This window comes from Rhamphochromis sp. 'chilingali' (assembly GCF_963969265.1).
Source record: "Rhamphochromis sp. 'chilingali' genome assembly, chromosome: 22".
NCBI lineage: Eukaryota > Metazoa > Chordata > Actinopteri > Cichliformes > Cichlidae > Rhamphochromis > Rhamphochromis sp. 'chilingali'.
Window position 1 is genome coordinate 5,502,184 of NC_137950.1, and position 16,744 is coordinate 5,518,927.

Consider the following 16,744-nt stretch of genomic DNA (forward strand, 5'->3'; position numbering starts at 1 on the left):
GCTCCAATTTAACATGAAATATATTGGAAATTAGAGGCTGGATAGCTTTTAATATAGGCAAAAATGCGGGGCTATTTTACTGACACAGAATAGTATATATATGTATAGTCTGTCAGTGAGAACATACCTTACAGTGATCAGTGTGCTTCGATCTTCTCAGTGCATCACAATAAACCACGAAGAGTAACAAGTCTTAACTAGTTTACCTCAGCAGAAGTAAAATAGTTATGAGAGTCCATGTGACTTTTGTCCCAGTCTTGTGATATATGATAATTACCCAGCTACCTGAAACAGAGGTCTCCAACCGCCCGTGCAGTTAGGCAAGTAGTGTCAAGCAGACAGTATATCTGTATGTCCTCAGAGCTCTCTTTAATAAGAGCAGAAATGACATGTTTATAACATTATCTAATCAAATGTAAAACTACAGGGTTTACAGTGTGTCATTTAGTACAGCGAAAGTGCTTTTGAGCCTTCGGAGAACAAGAACAAAACATCCACTAAGAAACGACTACTTTACACTAATGTACCTCGTCATTGCATTGCAACTTTTATATTCATATATTCAAAATAATTATTTTGTTACGAAATACTGTGGAAAAAGAAGCAACAACCTAGAACGAAATAACTAAGTGAAAATGCTGTCCATCTACCTGTTATTACGATAACAACCCTTTAGTTACAGTTGTGGGGCGTGTGTCTTAGCCTGCATTCAACATCTCTGTCCGGCAGGATATAAGCATGACAGATACTTGTGATGGCTAGCAACGGCGCTATGCTGGCTAGCATTCGAAACTAACAGCAGAAATATTATGAAGTAATAATAATGACATTAGTCGGTCAATATAAAGAGTTACAGCGATTAATCGGGGCGGCACTTGTATTAGGGAATCTTAACACTGTTAAAAAAGTCCAATTTAGTAGAAAATCTTAAATCGAAACTCATTGTGCATGCTAACATCTTGGCCGACTAGCTAGCTACTGCTAAGCTGCATTCACGTTGCTCGATAAAGGTGGTAAAAAACCGTTCTCTGCTTTAGAGGCGTTCATGTGCGAAAGCTACTCACAAATAGTATATCACTCACAATCAAATTTGTCACTATTTTGTTTCTAAGTTTGACATATAAAACCAAACAGACATATAAACAGTTTTCAGAGACGTGTGAATGTATATTCTGAGGTAGTGAGGTAGCCTTAGGGCAGCTTTTGTGTTAGACAGTGACATTATCAGCAACTGCTGATCTAGTGTCTGAAACAAGTTGTTTAAGATCCCGTTTCCTCCCCCTTTCCCCCTTTAACACTCCCTTTTCAGTGTGAGATTGATGAATACACGCTTTATATTTTGTGTAATCCCCAGTATCCTATTCTATAAATCATCTATTTGTAGTGGGTGTCTGTGAAGAACAAGTATGTCATAAAAAACAAAACAAAAACAGTTGTTTATGAGTTCAGAAACACATACAAACAACAACAACAAACAAAAAAAGTGTAAAGTTGAACTTAGGTTTTACCATTTCTTTGGTTGAATATTTAAAAATGCCGATGACAACACCCCAATAGACGTCAAACAAACTTTCTTAAAGGCTTAACATGTCTCAGCTTGGCATGCAGGTGTGTCACCTGCTACTCAAGCCTCTTGGTAGTCAAAAGATCATTGCACTTACTGTAGGAATGTCGTTTGGTGCCTCAACCAGTTCAACCACGTCTGACTCTGTGACTTCAATAAACGTGTTAAACTTTCACTCTTGTGCACTTGAGTCCTCTATTCCTGGAAGCATGTACAAGAAATTTTGAGTTTGAAAGTAAACTCTTGAGTTGATTAACTCTGAGATCAGCAACTCTGAGACCCCATTTCCAGTGGATGGAGGAATTGTATGTTTGTGTCCGTGCTGACCATGATATTTAACTCACAAAACAGGAGAGAAAAAATAGGAGAGTCGTTTTAATCGGCTTGTTATTTTGTTACAGGCAAAATACAAGTGTGGCATAAAATATAAAATGTTTTGTAATGTGAATTTCCATTAGATGCACTAATTTTGCATTTAGTTTTTAAATCTAATTATTGAGCTGTGCCCCTGACAGGGCCAAGTGTAGGTCACAACAACTGAAGATAAACATCTGGAGAAACAGATCAGACGCAGACAGTTGTGAGATTAGTTGCCCAGATAGCAACAGACTCTGGACAAATTCAGTTTCAGTTCAATTTATATAGCAGCAAACAGCAACAATAGTTCCCTCAAGGCAACTTTTACTGCAAGTTTAACACTGTTCAATAATAGACAATAACAGACTCCAACAATCAAACAGCACCTCATGAGCCTTGGCAGTGGTGGGTAGGAAAAACTCCCCTTTAACAGAAAAAAGCCTCTGGGACACTCAGGGAGGGGCAGCCATAATATAATTAGGATAAAAAATAGGATAAAAGACAGAGTGGAAGAGAGCCAGAGATGAATAATAACTAATGATTAAACACAGACTGCTCTATAAACACACAGTGCTTCTTGATGTCCCCAGCAGGGGGAGCTTCAGTGTCACCAGATCCAGCCCTAAATATATGCTTTAGCAAAAAGGAAAGTTTTAAGCCTTTTTTTGAAGATGAGAGGGTGCCTGTCTCCTGAACCAAAAGTGGGACCTGGTTCCACGGAAGAGGGATCTGACTTCCCTCATTTTTTAATTAAATAAAATCTGTTTGTGCCCTAATTTGTGACCCTTTCGTTGTTTGAACAATTATTCAGTAAAATACTGAAATCATAAAGGGATGGCACAGCTGATCTTCTGCTCAGTCCTACAATGATCTCTGGCTCAATTTTACGCAACTCAAGAATGCTGAAGTATTTCCACAACCGAATGCCAATTTTTTTGGGGGGGAAAAAACAAATGAAAAATATATGAATTGCTTATAATTGTATTATTATACAATAAATTAAAAGAAAAGCTGCTCTAACTTTAACTAAGTTTGTGTTGGCTAATACAAAGTCTTAACAGTGGAAAACTTCTTTTACAATGCGGCACCAAGAAATCGCTAATGTTTTAAAATGTTAAATTGAAACAAATCAAACACTTTAAGCCTTTTACACTTCTGACAACACTCACTGCATGTTTGGGAAATGGAAACCACATCAGTGTCACCCTGAAACGCAAGCAGAATGTGTCATCAGGGACATTACACTGTAAAAACTGGTGTGACATAGAATGAGGCGCTAATTGGACAACTGTTCTTTGCAAAATAGCAAAAGGACTGTGTACTGCAGGACAAAGCACAGTAGTTTTCCTCTGACTTTAAGTGGAGCAGAGGAAAGATTTTGCAAGTGTGAGTAAACGGAAATACAAAAAATTAAGTCATTAAATAGTTACATATTTACAAAGATTGCAATCTGTTACATTTGAAACAAGAAAAGAAAAGCGGTGGAAACTATGGGGGGGAAAGAGGCATTCCATAATCGTTACTTATGATTAGTTTAAGTAAATTCTTTCCCTACGCACCCACGTGAAAGAGCAAAGAGTTCACGTTTTGACAAAGAAAGAATTTTACAGATATAGATTTCTTTCTAAACTCCACCCTGCACTTAGTTATTAGAAAAAGGATTTGCAGTAGTGATTCAGACAACTACAAACAATTATGGAACAATCTTGCGTTCAGTTACAGCCAGCTTTTACAGCATTACCTTTCAAAGGCTGTCTGTTCAGAACCACACACAAAAAAACCCTGTCTAAACCATTTATTGGTTTATGAGCCCAAATGACTTCATAATGATTGCTTAGTTAAGGTTTGCAGCTTGCTACTGAAGGTTAAATAGCAAGCTAAAGAAGCAGATCATTTTGGGTCTGCTAATTCTTTCTTGACAGTACCTTCTTTTCTGTGAGGCTCAGCAATCCCACTGCTGTGAAAGCAAACATGATAATCAGTATGACACCATTAACCGTCACTGGTTTTATCTTCTCATACATTTTGTTTTACTCTGTGTCTTTATGGTCACTTCACAGCCCGTCATGGCAGAAGACTGAGTCCGGTTCTGCAAGATGTATTTTCATGCTTAAATAGTTCTTCCTTCCCACTCTCTCCAAGGGCTTTTTCATAAGGGATAGTCTGATTGTTGCTGTTTTCTGTCTTATACTGAATGATCTTTACCTTATAATCTAAAGTGCCTTGTTACATCCCCCAGGAGGATGTCTCTTCTCCCTACTAACCCTTTGTTTTGTCCAGGCTCCACCTCCTCTGTCCCGATTGGATGCTGCGCAGAGTCCGGCTAATTGGTAATCAGCAGAGCACTATTTAAGGTCTGTGGAGCTGTGCTTCTGTGCCTTCTGGCTATTTTGGTTGCCATACCTGTGCAGGCTTGCATGCCTTTGGATCTTGTATGAGCATTGTTGTTTTCATGTTCAGACGGCTTGTAGGGGAGAGCTGCCTTTTGTTTTGACAACCTGTTTTCTCCTGTTTATGTGTTGTTAGGTAGGTTATGGTTATAGGTTGTATATGTTGTTTCTTTGGAGTTAGGTAAGTTTCTTTTATTTCTACATCAGGGATGTTTTGTTTGTTATGTTGGCCTTGGCTCTCCCTGACGTTATACCTCAGTCTGACCCCAAATCCCATCACCAGTATTAAATAAACCTTCTAAAATTACCATCTTGGCTCCTCCTTCTCTATCCACCTTTATGTTCGTCCCTTCAACCCCCTAGACTAGCCAGGGGACGTAACAGCCTTCAGATGACTGGTGATGTAACATTGCATTGAACTCAATTATGATTTACACCACGTTATCATTGATGTCCCATACACTGCTAGCTTGTACATTCTTTCTAACAATATTGTACATGTAGTAACATTTAACAAACATGACTTAGGCAAGATTTTAGGGCTTTAATCTGGCACAGTGACCACTTTAACAGACAAGATGTACGATCTGAGCTACAGAGGGTAGCATAACTCCTTGTGACACTTCAGAGCATTTGACCAGAAAAACACACAGCACAGGAAAACTTGCATACTTGTGCAGACCTGTGTGCGTATGCAAAAGTATTATATGTAAAGTGGCATTGCACCCAAATGTAAAAACTGTTTCATATTGAATAAAGGCATAAATCTACTTAAGTAATGGAACAAATGTTTGAGCATTAGAATATACTTTAATTATGCAGAATATATGCACTATATTACTAGATCATAATTTTTGAATGTTTATATCACATGCTTTTAATTACTTGTGCATCAGGGGGTAGCTTTATCTGTAACAATATAGCTTTTTATCACATTTTATGCTTTAAAATCTGCAGAATAAGCAACTTAAGAGTTAATATAAATGGTACTGAGTTAAAAGTACATCATTTGAAAGTTTGGAAGCAGAAAACAAAATGGCATAGAATAAACAAATACATGTTACATTTTACTGGTCCTATTGCCACTCTCATTCAGTGACATTGGATATTTTAAGTTTCACAGTTCTCTAGCCTAGTGGAAAATTATTTCGCGGACTCTTTCAACATCATCACTGACATCGACCCTGACAACTCCCTCACTCCACCAGGGTTTCACTTAAACAGAGCTGATTTTGGTTTTGCACCAATCAGAATGCTGTTACCAGTTTTATGTTGATAACTACGAAATTACGTCATGAATACATATCAACAAACCATTTAATGCTCTACTTTGTTTCTCTAATTCTATGATGAAATGACTTTCATTTAGTCTTTTAATCCCAAACAAATTTATATTTGACATCTTTCATTTTGTCTTTGTAAACAGCATCAAAGCATTCTGCTTCTGCCTCTGTTAGCTGATTCTTCCAGTCTCCAGCAATTCCTGAAACACAACACACAGAGAAGAATTAAACCTAAATTGAAGGAACTGTTGTGTCTATTATTTTAGGTTGTAAATGTAAAATTCTGTTACAGTTTTTCTCAGTTCCTTACGTACTATTACCAGGCTTATAAGCTAAAAATCCAAACCCTATCTCAGGTGATCATTTAGAAAGTTCTTGGTTCATTTCTAAAACCTAGGTATCACGTCCAGGTGCAAACACAGAGTCAAAACTTTTTCTGCACCAATTAGAACCTTTAAAAGTCTGATAAAAGAGCGCTGGGTCGGTGATGCAAAGGAGGAACACAAGGACAAAAAAAATTACCAATAATCCAAGGTACTCCAACATTTTCCTGCCTGCATACTTTCATTTTAAAACCTACATCCACATTCACCTCCTCCCAGAGTCCTGTTTAGACATGCCAGTCGAAGTTATAGGGGGGTGGATAAGAGATATAACTCATGCTATTTCACCATACAGTACAGCTTCAAAACCAACATACTTCGGGGGGGTTTGACGGGGGGAGAGGGGTTGGGTGCGGTAACCATTCTCAGTAGTATTACAAAAACACACCTTTCCTGAGGAATTCAGACTTGCTCTGGTCCATGATTTCTTTAGGAACAGCCGAGTAGTTCGACATGCTGTTTTTCTTCATGTTCTTGAACAAGCATCGGTCTGCTATCTTCTCTATTACTCCAGTATCCAGAGATTTCTCCATGAACTGAGCGATTCTGGCCACAGAGTCCTTCAGGTCCTGCACCGTGCAGACAAACACCGTTCAGCTCATGTTCTTACCACGAATCTCAGTGTTTGACTCTTTTTTTCGTGTTTAAATTATTTGGAAAGCATTTGCAGTTGTTCTCACCTTTAAAAGTTCTTCATAGGAGATGTACATGATGGACTCCTTATCTTTAGCATTGAGCCAACCCTTCACATGGTCAAACCAGGAACCAAATATAACTGAAAGACAAAGAAAAGATTCCCTTTGAGTTATTATGAATACAATAGCAAACGTCTCTGCATTAATGGTTCAACTTCATCAATCCTTATTCCTCTTGTTACCAGTTGTAAAATACAACTGAATAAAAGGCTAAATGTCACCTGCTGTTCTAATACAGAGTAAAAAAAAAGAACAACCTTCTCCATCTAGGAACTTCTGGAGGAACTCGCTCTGTGGGCCTGGTTTCACCAGGAACGAAGTTGACCCGAAATAGTGAAAAGCAGACGTAAACACATCTTTGGGGTTCCTCATGACATAGATGACCTGGAGTAATGACAAATCATTACTTCACTTTAAACATTCAACATTTAAGTTTGTAGCTCTATGACCAAATAAAACTACAATGTATGTATTACACAGACAAAGCACTTTGAGTTCATAACCTGTCCTTCACATGCAATCACAGACCTTCTCACTGGTGATTTTTTTTGTATGGTTGCTTACTTTGCCATGCCAGACACTTGGACACAGGCACAGCAGAATACAAACCCTGTATTTCTTATAGGAACTACTAAGTAATAGCCTGAGGTCTCATAAGAAGCTGTCAGTGGTGAGTAATGACAAATCCTCTGTTCTTGTTGTTGTGTCTTTTAAATTGTGTTGTAATGTTCTTTCAGTTACTTCATTTTCTTTCCACATCAGTTTTCTGTGCGGAGGAAACCTGACAAAGACTTTCACATTTTTCTCCGACAAGTTGTATACTCAGTGTTTTATCAGGCTAATATTAGGGGCTGTTGGCTACATGTCTTTTACAAGTATTCTTATGTTGGCTGCCTGTGCTACATTCATGTTTTAAACCACTCAATTTAGATTATGCCTGGATGAATCCCAGCATATCTATGCCAATTATTTATTATTAAGGAGGAGAAGCTGCTACTCTATAGCAGGAATTAAAGAGACCCATAAAACATCCCATTTCACATTTGAATTAACAGCTTTAATGACCCACAAACCAAACTATGTGGCAGACCTACCTTTGGTTTAACTTCAAAGAAGGATGGCGGCATCATGCTGTAGTGGAAGTGAGTTGTAAACATGCGTGGAGACGGCCTCTTTTCAAGGTTGAGGGTGAGGGCTCGATTCTCCTCCAGCCATGGAACACGGTCCCAGTTGTGGAGAGTCTCAACGGAGGCCGGATCCCCTCCGCTGATGATGAGAGGGAGCATCTCCTGCATCCATGTCGTACCTACAAAAAAGAAACAATCTCATGTTTTGATTTAGCTTTTATTTGGGCCTCCCAATATTAGAGCTCAGCGGTTCGACTGAATTGAATTATCTTGATTAACATGTAGAGTGCAGAGGGTTTTTGCAACACGCTTACACATCATACTGGGCTGAGGGTGTCCGAACAGAATTTCCCAAACTTAAATAATAAATAGAATCAGTAGCATAATATTAATAATCAAGGCTAGTCAGGGAGGCGTCTTCTGTTATTGCAGGAAGAGGAGCAGATACGAGGTGAGGTCAGACGAGGACGGAAAGAGGAGAAGATCCGGCAGGGAGACAGCAGGACTGAAGAAGATAGTCATAATAATACATTTTATTGTTGTGGTATAAACTGTATGGTGCGACTTGAGGCAGGCAATGGCTGAGCGGGCTCATGTGAGCCTCCAGCTGAAACAGGAGGCTGCAGGGGCTCGGCTGAGGCGAAACAGGGCCAGCAGGTGCAGAAACCTCTGGCTGAAGCAGAGCTATCTGGAGCTGTGCAGGGCACACAGCTGGCTCAGGATGCAGCAGCTGGGGCTGCGCAGCCCATGCAATCTGATCGGGATGGCTGGCTGGATGAACTCGCCTAGCTCCCAGCTGACGGAGGAGGAGGAGAAGGCTGCACTGCCTCCAGGAGTGCAGAGCCAGCTGAGGTCACAGGCTCAGCCTCTGAGGGGAGTTTCAGTTTCTGAGGAGCCCAGTTTCACAGTCACGCAGTCTCAGAATAAACAATCTTTGGAATTATTATTCCAGACCAGGGAGGAGTGAGCACAGGGAGGAGTGGGAGTAACACAGTTCTTTAAGTCCTTAGAGCAGATGATTCTGTTTCTGAAAACACAGACTTTAAATTTCCAGGCTCAGGAGAAACGTAATCAAAGGTCGGATAAAGTCCACTACAAAGAGGAAGCCGGAAACCAGGCTTTGTAGCCGGCTAGCTACAATCTTTATGACCACGACGGTATTCCTTATGAGTGAGAGGACCCAAACGCAAGCATTGGAGATGGAACAGAACTTGAACTGAAAGTGAGCCTTTGTTATGGCGGAGCAGAAGTCAAACAAAGCCAAATGTGACAATGACTAAATTAGCGAAACCTAAACTGGGAGAAACCTTAAAAACAAGTACAAAGAAACTAAAGACCTGAGCACCTGAGACATGGAAACCTGGAGAATGGGAAACGCGAGACATAGAAACACAAGGGGAGATACGCAGATAATCCGGTGTTGTGCCAAAAAGTGATTGTCTGCCAAAAACTGATTTCCAGTGTTTCTGTGTATTTTTTATGTGTAATATCTTTACGTATGTTCGTAAATAGACTTCAGTGAACAGGGGATACAAAGGGGTTACATAAAGAATTAAAAAATTATCTGTTTTTTAAGTATCTTTACAACTTGTACTTACATTATAACCAATCCGGTCCTTTATCCCCACTTAAAATATTTTTACAGAACTATTGTAATATTTGCTGCCGTTTCTGCTGTCCTGTTGGGCAACTTACTCTTACAAAATACATTTTTAATGTTAATGAGATTTTTTTTTACTGCATAAATAAAGGTTATATAAAAGTCGCTGCCAAAAACTGATTGCGGCTTGTATCTTGTTACACGAATGTTGTTTGTGGCTCAAGATGACTTTATGTCATCCATAAGGGATGCATTTGACATATGTTTAACATATTATAGCCCAACAAGTTACTTATAGCACTTTAAATATGAGCAATCGCTTTTTGGCAAATACCGGAAATCAGTTTTTGGCAGACAATCACTTTTTGGCACAACACCGGCAGCAAACAGAGGAAGACAAATGGCTTAAATACACAAAGGGATAATGAGGGAATGAGACACGGGAGGACAGCACAGCTGGGAGTACTCAAACATAACGAGACAGGGAGGAAGCAAACCTAAACACACTAAGCAAGCACTACACAAGGACCTATCAAAATAATCCAGGAAACATGAGACACAGACTAAGGCTACGTTCACACTGCAGGTCTTAATGCTCAATTCCGATTTTTTGATCAAATCCGATTTTTTTGTCTGCTTGTTGACACTACAAATAAAATGCGACAGCAAACGCGCTCTAGTGTGAACGCTCAAAGCGGCCCGCATGCGCAAAAGAAGACGTCACACACAACGCGCTCTGTTTAGACCCAGAGCAAACTATTGTTTGACTGATGGCCCTTAATATAAATACTTCGGACTTCACGTTTCCCAATTTTGTTATTTCCATAATAATGTAAATAACCTAATAATTATCCTTATTGCTGTTTTAGAGGAGCGTTGCTTCAAAGGATAGTTGCAGATTTCTGTCAGAATCTGCAGATTATACAGTACAAATAAAATGTTCACGTTTCTCCAACGTTGTCTTCCCAGCAGTTTCACCGGATGGCCAGGAAGCGTTCACGATGTCTTATCGGGCGCTTCTCCGGCGCTGATAATTGGCGTCTGTCTTGTGTCAGTGACGTAAAAGACGGATTTAATGCGACTTGACCGTTCAAACAGCAGTCGCTTTCTGAAACATCGGATATGTATCGGATTCAGTACCACATACGAAAGTGACCCAGATCGGATTTGAAAATATCGGATTTGCGCCGTTCACACTGTCATAGCATGATCAGATATGGGTCGCATAGGGTCAAAAAAATCGGATTTGATGCGCTTTCGCCTGCAGTGTGAACGTAGCCTAAGTGACCCAGATTGGATTTGAAAATATCGGATTTGTGCCGTTCACATTGTCATAGCATGATCGGTGTGAACGTATGACGTGGATTTGACACTGAGACCAGGAGATATGACTGACTAGGGAGAAGGAGGGAACATAGTCTGGACAGAGGAGCTGCATGAACATAGAGAAAAGGGTGACTAGATATGAAATGTGGAATACAGCAAAGGCATAAACACAACCTAAATCATAGAAACTACAGAAAATAACTAAGAAACAAGAAATACAAAGACTATTACATGAATAACACTAAATCAAAGAATATTCAAAAACCAGAAAACATAAACCCTGCGTCCCCAGACCCAGAACCGTGACAATAACCAGGGTTTAGAAATGAGCGAGTTCCAGAATCTTTCACCTTAATGTAGTAGACCAGATATATGTTTCACTTGTTTGCCTTACCTTGTGATTGTGCATAGTATGGTCCGGACAGTCTGTGGGCATTTTATGTTCTACTCACGAGTCTGTTACTAAAAGATCTTTCTGTACAAAGCAAGCTTAATGCAGTATTCAAATATTTACTATAGGCCCACAGTAGTCAGCAGAAACTCGCTCACCTCATTTCATGACACTGGCAAACTTGAGTGTCAAATTTTAAAAAGTTGATGTCAAACATTTGTGCTGGTTTGTGCTGCAAAAAGTTTCGTTTGTGCTGCTCAGATCTGTCCTGCCATTCTAGCAAAACTGAATGCTGGCTTGACAATGAACCAGTTGTACACAGTTCCCTAAATATGCATTCTTCTCTTGTAATAATGAGAAAGCTTAAACTAAAACTACAATAAGCCATCCATTTTCTTCAGTTAGCACTGTATTTATTTAACTTTTTTAATTTTATCCAAGCTGTCTAAGACAGAGCTGATCTAGTCCACTTCCTGTCTGTCCTTTTAAATCCATCCATCGCCTGCTGATTGTTTTTGGTGTTCACAAATACTTTGTAGAAAATATGTCCAAACTCTAATAAAACTTCACTTGTATTCCTCTGTTTTTGCAAGTAAAAAACACCATTCTGGTACTGAACATCACATTTTAAGTTGTAAATACACTGATTCTTATATCGTACTCCCCAAGAGTGCTCAAAGCACTCTATACAACATACTACATTCACCTATTCTCACAAGCACTCTAACTACATTCACACTGATGGACGCATCAGAGAGCAACTGGTTAGTTAGCAGGAGTTAACATCTTGCCTATGGATACTTGATATGCAGACTGGAGGAGCCGGGGATCAAACCACCAACCTTCTGATCATTAGGTGACCTGCTCTACTAGCTGAGCTACAGCCACCCCCAGCTGCTGGTAGAAAAGCTCTGCTGTCTGTGGCTTTATGACTAAAAATCAACCGGACGTGATTCATTGTGTTAAAAGGGCAAGTAGCATGTAAAGTCATATCTATTGTCACAGCACCTTTAACAAAAACATAAAGAAAAGTGCCAGAAGACATTTTTGAGCCTTAATACCACACAGCACATTCATAGGGTATATAGGGTCCGTCTCTTCAGAAATACCAGCCAAAAAGTGGTTCTGTGATTTTTTTTATGTTATTGCTCATCTTGATAAATAGAATGTACTGAAATTATTTTTACGAGGGGTTTGTACATAACATGAAGAAAGGATGCAGGTATAATGCACTAATACAGGTACAGCTGCTCTGTGCCACGGTAACTGTATTACACTGTTCCAAAAAATAGTAATGTCAAATTATTTTACTGTGTAGTTTACAGTTGTGTACTGTTTTTCTAGAACATCATTACATTTACATAAGTAGACTGTGATCTGACACGTCAAATGTAAAACAACATAACATCACTGTAAATGTAATAAAACACAATTTACTTGTTTGTTAAATAAATTTTTTTGTACATATGCATATTTAGATCGTAAAAATACATCCAGAAGTGTCTCCCATCATGCTTTGGGACATGTGCTGCTGTTTAGATGTTCTTGTTTCATTGTTTATGGTTACGTTACTTTAAACTGTTATCTTGAATGTTGTGTTTACGCCGTGGTGCAGCGTCACTGACAGTTGTTTTGTAGAGAGAGTGCTGTACCATGAGTGACTTCTGTTGTGCTGTTGTTGAACCTTGAGGCACATTGCACCACAAGTGTTTTAATAAAGAGCTCCCCTACCAGCTTGGGGTTAAGATTTCTCTGCATGCCACAATGTAAAACATTGCACGGACGCGCTGTGCTAATTATATATTTTGAAAAAGAAATGTAGAGGTAGGAATTGCAATTAATATAAATAACATGACGCTAAGCATCGGCCAATGAATGTGAACTAACAACAAGGTCGCGGGTATGGCTGCGACCGTAGGAAAAAACCCTAATATGAAGGTATTTTACTGCATTTTACAGTAATGTTCTGTTCTTCTAGAATATCATTAAAGTTACGTAAATAGACTTTGACTTCACATTTTGAATGTAAATTAACGTTAAATCACTGTAATGTAATACAACATAATTGTCATGATTATTAAATGTATCTGTCTGTGCATATGCATATTTAGATTGTTAAAATACATTCACAAATGTATCATGATCTCACAAATATCTGTCCGTTATTTGAAAGATTGAACTGTTGAATTCAAATGTAATGCTATGGAAAAGTATATAACACGATCCCTATAAGCTTGTGTTTCATCACATAAGTATTATTATCATTACTAGTTAGGGCGTTCGGGGCTCAAGAGTTGGCAGTTCGCCTTGTGATCAGAAGATTGCCGGTTCACGCCCCGGCTCGGACACTCTCCGTCGTTGTGTCCGTGGTCAAGACTCTTCACCTACCGCCTACTAGTGATGGCAGCCTCGCCTCTGTCAGTCTGTCCCAGGGCATGCAATCAATTATTATTTAAACCAACTGTTAACTGTATATTTCTGTACATTTACGTGTTATGATTCATATTTCCACATTCAGTGACCTTGTTTATAGGTAATTTCATTGTTTGATCACGTAAAAATGTTCCTAATTTAATGTCTAAAAGCACTTGGAAAAGGCAGAATCCAGAGGTGGGACCAAGTCATTGTTTTGCAAGTCTCAAGTAAGTCTCAAGTCTTTATCCTCAAGTCTCAAGTCAAGTCTCAAGTAATGTCAGGCAAGTCAGAGTCGAGTCTCAAGTCACTGGTGTAAAAGTCCGAGTCAAGTCTCAAGTCTGAAACTTTGAATTTCAAGTCCTTTCGAGTCTTTAAAAAAAAAAAAAAAAAAGCATGTTGCAGTTATATGCTAAATGTAAATATTAGACCATGTAATTTTAAAATCTGTGTTTTTCTCAACACATGACAAAATAGTGAACTTAGAAAATATACACAAATTGTAAAATTGCACCTCTTTAAAATGCAGCTCAATTAAACCTAGCTCCAAGAATAATTTTCACCGACGGTTCTGAGATAAGCTGCATGTTATTCTTGGATGCGGTTGTAGGACCAGCTTTAAAATCGCATGACAAAAATATCATACATATTAAAAAAAACTGCATCACCAACGTAGCCTGGACAACATTTGCTAGTTAGATGAAGTCAGCTATCTCATCGTAGCATATTTATATGCATATTTATAATCATACGGTTCTTGGAGTGAGTGCATACACTCATGAAGTTTAGTAACTTCAGGTCACTGCAACAAGCCCAGGTACAGTTTACCGACGGATGGGTACAGGACCTTGAAATGCACCGTGTAGAACGAAAGACCATCGTACGTATCATAAGTTTACCAGTCTCACAAATCGTCGTCATAAATACACATTCCTTAACCGTTTATTAATAGGACCTTTGAGCTCAACGGTAATTAATTAGTAGTGGAAATAATTTCTGGTACCCATCACAGAAATGTAGCAGTGACAATAATACTGTATGCTGTAATCGTACTGGGCAATTAGTGATACAAAACAACTGTTTTATCCTGTGAATAAAAGTATATGTTTTTGTCAATGTACCATAATAACAGAAGCGAAACGCAATATTGTGTCAGGACAATTCACTATTTATGCACAATAAATAAAGGAGCATAGCGCGACAATTTCTGTTCAGCGCCAGACTTGCTTGTAACCTATATCACCAATTATGTTATGAAAATGACGCATTAACTACAACAGCAGACTGACCTTCGTGTAAATGCTTGGAGCAGACTAACCTGTGAGCTGGAGTGTTCTGGGACGTTATATTTGACCTTTGAATGGCTGCAATCCAGGACACCCGTCGCCTCTTTGTTACTTCGGAAACATGGCTCGAACAATTTCTCTTCAACGACGTAATCCGATAACAACCGATCTCTTTACCCGTCGGCTTCCCGTGGCTGTCATGCGACCGGCTATTGCAGTTAATAATACAACAGCTTCTTGACATTTTTGTGTTTCTTTTTATCGCTGTATAACTGATTTTAATTGAAAGCCTAGTACCGCTTGCCACGAGTTCCCAGAATCCTTTGCGGTTCTACCCGTGAATGACGTCACATTTTCAATCTCTATATAATATGCATGTTAAATTTTATATTTGGGGTAAAATATCAAGTCTTTTCAAGTAAACCGGTTCAAGTCCAATTCAAGTCCCAAGTCATTGGTGTAAAAGTCCAAGTCAAGTCACAAGTCTTAGAACATTTTTTCAAGTCAAGTCTAAAGTCATAAAATTAATGACTCGAGTCTGACTCGAGTCCAAGTCATGTGACTCGAGTCCACACCTCTGGCAGAATCCCATGTCAAATTAGCGCAACTAATTGTATTTTCATTACTGGAAATAACCGTATTTTTATGCGGGAGTTATTTTCTGTAATTATACGGTCGTATTTTGGCGCCCCAGCTGCCGGAATATTACCATTTTTTCAAGATGCTTTTTCTAACAGTGTATAAAACAGGTAATTTATGTATTTTATAACCCTCATACATTGCTTCTATAGACTGTAGTCAACTCAAAGACATTAGGCATAAATATACATGGAAGCATCGTCAATAACTTTGTGGCAGACGGTCACTGGTGATCCAGAGAAATGAGGTTCTCAGGTTTGGAGTGAATTGCATATATTTAGACGCCGGGCATTGACAGACCTGTTTCTGCCGGAGACTCAACGGACAGTCGGGGATGAGAGCTTTCCAACAAGGTTCCCACATTTAAAATAAACCCCACAATGAAATTTAATGCTAAATACATACCATTAACGTGGTCGCATAAAATGGAAACTAAGAGCAATCCTTGTTTTAAACGACGTGTTAGACCAACGCCAGGACGATTATATAGTGTTATTGCTGCTTATAATAAGAAAACGACAGGTTGAAAAATCCTCTTCCAGCCTACTGAAACAAACCCCTCTTTAGCATAAAAGAAACCATTTGCAGTCGAACCGCGATCACTCACCAGACTTGGGGTACGTTACAATAAGGATGTCATCCGGACGAAACGCAAACTCCTCGTAGTACCTGAGGCTCTCGGGCGGATGGAGACTTGAAGGCACATAGACGCCTTTGTACAGCGTGTATAACTCTGTCTCAGTCATGCTTCAACAAGCAGAAGCAGCTCACTGAAAACAGCTCTGAGAGCTTCGAGCTGAAAAACTGCTGGACTTTGTCTCAACTTAACGCACTATCACTGTTTTTGTAGCTCGAGACTGTAGCGCAACTCCCGCTTCTCCTGTGGTCTCGCGCTGGCTTCTGTTTGCGTCACTTTCCAACAAGTGTGCGATTCTTTGTCAAAGCTCAAGCATTCATGACCAAGTAATCATTGAACGATTCGTGTAAAATTTACGGACTTAGTAATACACAATTTATTTATTTATTTTTCATTGTTTGTTGGGATAATAGAGCTGTTATTGGAGCTGATAACAGAGCTTATATTGTAATATTCACAATTATAAGTCAGAGAGCCGAAAATAAAACACTGCCACGCAAGCTAAGACCCAAAACTTTATTTCACAGCTGGCACTTTAAAACGAGGATCGCAAACAAAGGCTGAAGGGAGGCCACCTATGTACCCGAGCACTCAAAAAAATAAGTCATTGGATGAACTCAATTGGACTGATGGCAGGTTTTCCACGTAATACAT

At 39.2% G+C, this 16,744-nt stretch overlaps 2 protein-coding genes across 5 annotated transcripts in view; both read right to left on the reverse strand.

Moving 5' to 3' along the window:
• The window catches only part of LOC308390389 (uncharacterized protein), a 46,013-nt gene extending 45,039 nt beyond the window's left edge, over window positions 1–974 (reverse strand). Inside the window, exon 1 of one of the 3 annotated variants that reach the window (XM_080872339.1) lies at window positions 651–974. The gene's annotated coding sequence lies outside the window, so the exon portion shown is untranslated. Of the gene's footprint in view, window positions 1–127 lie in introns of all 3 variants that reach the window. The other 2 variants (XM_080872338.1, XM_080872337.1) reach the window with 2 other exon arrangements.
• A 3,872-nt stretch (window positions 975–4,846) lies between these two features.
• On the reverse strand, window positions 4,847–16,339 carry sult2st2 (sulfotransferase family 2, cytosolic sulfotransferase 2). 2 transcript variants are annotated; one of them, XM_080873628.1, is made up of 6 exons: window positions 16,061–16,339; window positions 7,767–7,978; window positions 6,930–7,056; window positions 6,658–6,752; window positions 6,366–6,546; window positions 4,847–5,794 (listed from the first exon to the last, which is right to left on the reverse strand). In XM_080873628.1, the coding sequence occupies exons 1-6, from the start codon at window positions 16,197–16,199 to the stop codon at window positions 5,685–5,687; spliced, it is 864 nt and encodes a 287-aa protein (XP_080729754.1). In that variant the 5' UTR covers window positions 16,200–16,339; the 3' UTR covers window positions 4,847–5,684. The 2 variants fall into 2 exon arrangements, with proteins under 2 accessions (XP_080729754.1, XP_080729755.1); XM_080873629.1 differs by lacking the exon at window positions 16,061–16,339 and adding an exon at window positions 14,847–15,381.
• Between the last annotated feature and the right edge of the window lie 405 nt (window positions 16,340–16,744).